The sequence below is a fragment of the Aegilops tauschii genome, chromosome 4, assembly GCF_002575655.3.
Source record: "Aegilops tauschii subsp. strangulata cultivar AL8/78 chromosome 4, Aet v6.0, whole genome shotgun sequence".
Lineage (NCBI taxonomy): Eukaryota > Viridiplantae > Streptophyta > Magnoliopsida > Poales > Poaceae > Aegilops > Aegilops tauschii.
In genome coordinates this window covers 510,905,184-510,912,107 of record NC_053038.3, presented here as the reverse complement: position 1 = coordinate 510,912,107, position 6,924 = coordinate 510,905,184, and the positions used below count along the sequence as shown (strand labels likewise).

The 6,924-nt window shown below is 50.8% G+C and overlaps 1 protein-coding gene across 1 annotated transcript; it reads left to right on the top strand.

Annotated features, from left to right (window-relative positions):
* Window positions 1-3,834: 3,834 nt before the first annotated feature.
* On the top strand, window positions 3,835-6,618 carry LOC109738026 (uncharacterized). Its single transcript, XM_020297136.4, has 5 exons — window positions 3,835-4,258; window positions 5,029-5,290; window positions 5,383-5,582; window positions 5,671-5,858; window positions 5,994-6,618. The coding sequence occupies exons 1-5, from the start codon at window positions 4,137-4,139 to the stop codon at window positions 6,278-6,280; spliced, it is 1,059 nt and encodes a 352-aa protein (XP_020152725.1). The 5' UTR covers window positions 3,835-4,136; the 3' UTR covers window positions 6,281-6,618.
* Window positions 6,619-6,924: the final 306 nt, after the last annotated feature.

The following is a 6,924-nucleotide window of genomic DNA, read 5'->3' as shown; positions in this document are numbered from 1 at the left end:
TCTTTGTAGAATATGTAGGTGTTGGAAATATGCCCTAGAGGCAATAATAAAGTGGTTATTATTATATTTCCTTGTTCATGATAATTGTCTGTTGTTCATGCTATAATTGTATTAACCGGAAACCGTAATACATGTGTGAATACATAGACCGTAATATGTCCCTAGTAAGCCTCTAGTTGACTAGCTCGTTAATCAATAGATGGTTGTGGTTTCCTGACCATGGACATTGGATGTTGTTGATAACGGGATCACATCATTAGGAGAATGATGTGATGGACAAGACCCAATCCTAAGCATAGCACAAGATCGTGTAGTTCGTCTTGCTAGAGCTTTTCTAATGTCAAGTATCGTTTCCATAGACCATGAGATTGTGCAACTCCCGGATACCGTAGGAATGCTTTGGGTGTACCAAACGTCACAACGTAACTGGGTGGCTATAAAGTTGCACTACAGGTATCTCCGAAAGTGTCTGTTAGGTTGGCACGAATCGAGACTGGGATTTGTCACTCCGTATGACGGAGAGGTATCTCTGGGCCCACTCGGTAATGCATCATCATAGTGAGCTCAATGTGACTAAGGAGTTAGCCACGGGATCATGCGTTACGGAACGAGTAAAGAGACTTGCCGGTAACAAGATTGAACGAGGTATGGGGATACCGACGATCGAATCTCAGGCAAGTAACACACCGTTGGACAAAGGGAATTGTATACGGGATTGATTGAATCCCCGACATCGTGGTTCATCCGATGAGATCATTGTGGAACATGTGGGAGCCAACATGGGTATCCAGATCCCGCTGTTGGTTATTGGCCGGAGAGATGTCTCGGTCATGTCTGCATGGTTCCCGAACCCGTAGGGTCTACACACTTAAGGTTCGGTGACGCTAGAGTTGCTATGGAAAATTGTTTGTGGTTGCCGAAGGTTGTTCGGAGTCCCGGATGAGATCCCGGACGTCACGAGGAGTTCCGGAATGGTCCGGAGGTGAAGAATTATATATGGGAAGTCCAGTTTCAGTCGCTGGAATAATTTCGGGTGTTATCAGTATTGTACCGGGACCACCGAAAGGTCTCCGGGGGTCCACCGCGTGGGGCCACCTGCCCCGGTGGGCCAAGTGGGCTGAACTAGGGTGGGAACCAGCCCCCTAGTGGGCTGGTGCACCCTCCCCCCCCCCCAAGGGCCCAAGGCGCCTAGGGTTAGAAGCCCTAGGGGGTGGGGGCGCCTCCCACCAAACTTGGGGGGCAAGTTTCCCCCCGGCCGCCGCCCCCCTTTGTAGATGGGATCTAAGGGCGCCGGCCCCCTTCCCCCTTCAACCTATAAACAGAGGGGGGTGGGAGGGCAGCAGCACCTCTTCCCTGGCGCAGCCCTCCCCCTCTCCAACACCTCCTCCTCCGTAGTGCTTGGCGAAGCCCTGCCGGAGAACTGCAAGCTCCACCACCACGTCGTCGTGCTGTCAGAGATGTAACCCAACAGTAGGAACCAATATGAGCATCCAGGTTCCGCTATTGGTTATTGACCAGAGATGTGTCTCGGTCATGTCTACATAGTTCTCGAACCCGTAGGGTCCGCACGCTTAACGTTTGATGACGATTTGTACTATGAGTTATGTGTTTTGGTGACCGAAGTTTGTTCAGAGTCCCGGATGAGATCACGGACATGACGAGGAGTCTCGAAATGGTTGAGAGGTAAAGATTGATATACTGGAAGGTAGTATTCGGACACCGGAAGGGTTCCGGAGTGTATCGGGTACATACTGGAGTACCGAAGGGGTTACCGGAACCCCCCGGGTAAAGATATGGGCCATATGGGCCATAGGAGGGAGGCTAACCAGCCCACAAGGGGCTGGCACGCCCCCCACAAAGGAGGAGGCCGAATTGGATTAGGGAAGGGGGCGGTGCCCCCCTTTCCTTCTCCTACTCCCTCTCCTTTCCCCCTTTCCCCCTTCGGAAGAAGGAAAAAAGGGGGGTGAATCCTACTAGGACTGGAGTCCTAGTAGGACTCCCCTCTCCCTGGCGCGCCCCTTGGTGGCCGGCCTCCTCCTCCCCTCCTTTATATACGGGGGGCAAGGGGGCACTCCAAAGAACAACGGTGTTTTCTTAGCCGTGTGCGGTGCCCCCCTCCACAGTTTACTCCTCCGGTCATAGCGTCGTAGTGCTTAGGCAAAGCCCTGCGCGGATCACATCACCAACACCATCACCACGCCGTCGTGCTGACGGAACTCTCCCTCGACCCTCTACTGGATCAAGAGCTCGAGGGTCGTCATCGAGCTGAACGTGTGCTGAACACGGAGGTGCCGTACGTTCGGTACTTGGATCGGTTGGATCGTGAAGACGTTCGACTACATCAACCGCGTTAACGTAACGCTTCCGCTTTCGATGGGTACGTGGACACACTCTCCCCGTCTCGTTGATATGCATCTCCTAGATAGATCTTGCGTGATCGTAGGAATTTTTTGAATTGCTACGTTCCCCAACATCTTACCGGGTCGGGTCGCTACAGTTCCATCCCGGGCCACATTTAGCGGCCCATGACGAATTATACGAAGACTCTGGTGACATGGCATACAATCCAAAGATACGGACCATGGGGGACTCTGCATCCACCAACGAAGACTCTGGAAGACATGGCATACAATCTGAAGATACCGGAGCCATGGAGGACTCTGCCTCCACCAACGTAGCCGAACAGGATCTGTAACCCTAGGACCCCTAGTATGCTGGATAAGTTGGGGGTCGGGCTCATCGATAGGACAACTTACAATCCCTTGGTATTCACATGTACTTTGTACACACCCCAACACAATATATACGAGTAGGAGTAGGATATTATCTCCATCATGAGAGCTCGAACCTGGGTAAAACCTTGCTCTTTGTTACCATCTAGCTCAATTGCCTAGCCAAGATAATCCACTAAGGGATATACCGAGTTTAGCTCTAACAGTGGTGGCCCATGCAAGTCCCGCTAGGTAAACTCATGAGCTTGACGGGAGTCAAGACCGCGGTTCAGATCGGTGCCAGCGCGATCTAAATGTCGGGCCAGATGTTCGTCTTTGGCGTCAGTGACTTGACCAGTCACCTCGGGCAGGTCGAGACCTACACTCCAGAACAAATCGTCAGGTTTGGCAACCTGGAGTACTCTGCGGACTCCCGCGGAGAGCTAACCCTCCAGGGTTTGGCATCAATAGTAGCGGGACCCGGTCCTCTTAGACTCGAGGATCCACCAAAAGAAGTGGAACTTCTCAACCCATCCTATCATCGGCAATGCTGAGGAAGGATCTCATCGGAAGAAGCCGGATCGCTATTCCGATTATTTCGGCTGTTATTTTCCAAGGAACTGGAAATTTTAAAACCCGAATAAACTGGGCAACCACCCCCTTAGAGCACCCCCACTCGCCCCCACCCCCAACAGGCCCCCGAGCCTCTATTTTATCGCCGGCTCGAAAAAATCGGCACAGTCGCATCTCCAGGAGCCCAAGTTTCGCCGGTTAGAGCCGAAATTGACGCCGGCAGACCCAGACCGAACTCGGCGCGCCGAGTCAGCGACTGGGAACCTTGGTCGTCTTCATCGCCTCGGTTTTCCCGCGGGAATCAATGGTGTAAGGACGGAGGGAGGGGCATGTGAAATACAGCGAAACGCGAGGCGCAGCGTGCCCGGGATCCCCTCGACCTGCGCTTGTCAGCTGGAGATTAGTTTGTTTATGTTGCGCCACCTCCTCGCCGGTCTCGTGGGCGCCTGGGCCAGCAACGAAGCAAACCAGATCCTGACACACCAAGAAGGCGCACGGCGCACGCACGTCCGTCCATCCACAAAGCCAGCCAGCGAGCGAGTAATATCCCGAACAAAACCTGTTGCCATCGCATCGATTAGGGGGCCTCCGTCTAATCGTCCTCCGTGTCGATTTGCTCCCCCCACACACGCGGAAGGAAGGAAGCGGAACACAGAGAAAACCAACCATACCCACCACCCCTGCCGTGCCTCGCCGCGCCAGCCAAGCCAATCAACCCCATCCCCTTCCCCCTTCCCTCCCCGCCTCTCGCGTGGATTAATGGATCTCCGCCCCGCCCCGCTCTCTAGGTAGCTGCCCTGCTACTGCTTGCCAGTCCACCCCGCCCGATCCGGAGCCGCGCGCGGAGGGGAGATGGGGTTCCGCAGGAGAGGGCCGCTGCTGCCTCTGCTGCTGCTGCTTCTTGGCCTCGTCGCCACGGCCTTGGCTGCGGACTCCGCCTCCGCCTCCGAGGGCGACGCCGATCCGCTCTACAGGTGAGATTTCTGCCCTCGTTTCCTCCTTGGCAGTTGGGGGCGGTTCGTGTCCCCCCCTGCCGTCGACTGGTCGTCTCGGATGCCGATTGCGTATACTCCTAGTACAACACTATTCCGGACAAGTAATGGGTTCTTTCTTTCTACCACTAGTACTACCATCTTTCAGCAGGTAGTACTGCTGATTGCTTGATTAACATTGACACCAGTACTACTCTACCGTGGTTTCTGGGGAACCGGAGCTTGAACTGTTCTGTAATTCTAGCTGGGAATTTTATTTGCCCGTCCGGTCCGGTTGAGGGGCGTCATGGGGACTGGCAGCTCGAGAGAGGACCAAGAATCATCGGCGTCCGTCCGTGGATACATGCTTTGCTTGCTGCGGCTCCGCCCATGGTGAGCTTCGCGTGATCCGCATCCTCCGGTGGTGCGAGATCTCGTGTTAAGATTGATTACCAGCATTGGACCTGGAAACCTGTCTATGAACTAACTATGTCTTCAGAGATCGAATCTATCCCTATTCCTCTACGGGTACATTGGTTTGCAGCCAGGCCGTCTTCGAATTCAGTAATATATCTGAATTTCGAACTCAACCATCATTCAGGAACATCAGCAAAAGCAAAGAAAAACCCTCTACCGTCTTTTCATCCCACCACTGTATTTGGCTTTGCCAAGATGCGCTGATTTCTTCATACAGTTTGAGCTACTGACTTGGCCAGCAACCAACCAGCATGCTAGTAGTTACTCATGTTTTTCCTTCCCTTTTTTTTTGCCAGAGCTTGCTTCGAAGAATGTCAAAGGACTGGCACCCTGAAAGAGGATTCTATTAAACACTGTGTTGTGCCGACTGATGACCAGCCTGCTGACAAAGCATGGTACGCGCACGAGCCATTGTACCTGCAGTGGAAGGAGTGGAACTGCAACAGCGAATGCCGATACCATTGTATGATGGAAAGAGAGCAGGAAAGGGAAGAGCTTGGGCTAGGGCCCGTCAAGTATCATGGCAAATGGCCTCTCAAACGTGCTTCTGTGTTTCAGGTACCTCTTTTATGTCTTCATCAGTACCACAGTTAAAGAATTTTCTGTCTCATGTTCACTTACTTACATACTGGCTAATGTTTCATTTCCAGGAACCTCTTTCAGCAGCTCTATCTGCTCTGACTCTTCTCGTGCAGTTTAATGGATGGCTATCGTTTTTCCTCTTGCTTTCTTACAAGCTGCCTCTTAGGCCAGAAACTCATGCCACATACTATGAATACACCGGATTATGGCACATTAACGCGCTCTTGGCCATGAATTCGTGGTTCTGGTGTGCCATATATCACAGTTGGTACGTTCAGTCTAGCAGTCTACGTTTTCAAATAAGTTGTCTGTCAATAGTTTAGTTACTTAATCCAGCTTGGCCATCCCTATTACAGTGACACTGCTTGGACAGAAAAGCTGTACTTGTCATCAGCTGCTGCTTTTCTTGGTTACTCCCTCATATTGGCCATACTGCGAACTTCAAATCTAAGGGATGAAGCTTCAAGAGTGATGGTTGCAGCTCCAATTCTGGCTTTTGTGACAACCCACATTTTATACCTCAACTTCTACGAACTCGACAAAGGTATTCCAAATTCATGATAACTTGTTTTGCTTCTGCACGATCATTAGAGGAAACTATATGCAGCTGAGATTGGTACTTCCTGGTGGTAGTGCTGGAAATTAAAGGCTTGGCTGTCCTAACCTTGTAATTCTGCAGGCCTGAACATGAAGGTTTGCACTGTTATTAGCGTTGCTCAGCTCCTTCTGTGGACAGTGTGGGCTGCCATCACAAGGCATCCTTCACGCCTCAAGGTCATCTTTGTTGCCATCGGCGGTGTCCTCTCACTATACCTGGAAGCCCACGATGTCCCTCCGCGATGGGGATATGTTGATGGTCACGCAATCTGCCTCGCCATGGCCATCCCCCTGTCGTACCTCTGGTGGAGCTTCGCCAAGGAAGACGCCGAGATGCGCACGGCGGCAATTATGAAGAAGAAACGATAACGGGCTTCGCCAGACCAAATACTTCCATCTTTGGTGGTGAATCTGTGAAAACTTGTCTCCACTCATCCAATGTAAAGATGAGTTTTTCATTGTAAATTTAGGAGATCTCGTATGTGAATTACTGTTTTTTCCATGCTACTTTTTGCCTCAGCTCAGGAGGTTTACATGGTTTGAAACTTGTGATAGCCCTTTGTATTTCTCTCATTTACAAGCCAATTGAGTGTGTGATAGGTTTGTTTTCATCTCTTTTAGATGCACTGTACTGGAAGCAGTTCTGATCTCTATGGATTCGATACCGTAACATGATCTTATGCTTTTGTGTCTTTGATTGATTATAAGATGGTACTCCCTCCGTTCACTTTTATAAGTTGTTATGGGTATTTCAATATGGACTGCATACAAGCACACTAAGGGCCTCTTTGACCCTTGGGATTCTCAAAATGCGGGAATAGAAAAATTCTAAAAATGCGGGAACAGAAAAAACACAGGAATAGTCATGTCCTCTTGTACCCTATGTGATTTGGAAGAATGTTTGATAACATAAGGAAATCAGGAAAAACAAAGGAATCCAACAGAGGTTTGAGTGGATTAAATTTTTTCTCCAAAATGTAGTACAAATGAATCGTATGAAAAACTCATAAGGA

Bases quoted from the DNA above. Each gene is read 5' to 3' on its own strand.
- LOC109738026 (XM_020297136.4), top strand. From the start codon at position 4,137: ATGGGGTTCCGCAGGAGAGGGCCGCTGCTGCCTCTGCTGCTGCTGCTT. The intron at 5,583-5,670 runs GTACGTTCAGTC...TCCCTATTACAG, and splicing joins TGTGCCATATATCACAGTTG to TGACACTGCTTGGACAGAAA. The intron at 5,859-5,993 runs GTATTCCAAATT...GTAATTCTGCAG, and splicing joins CTTCTACGAACTCGACAAAG to GCCTGAACATGAAGGTTTGC.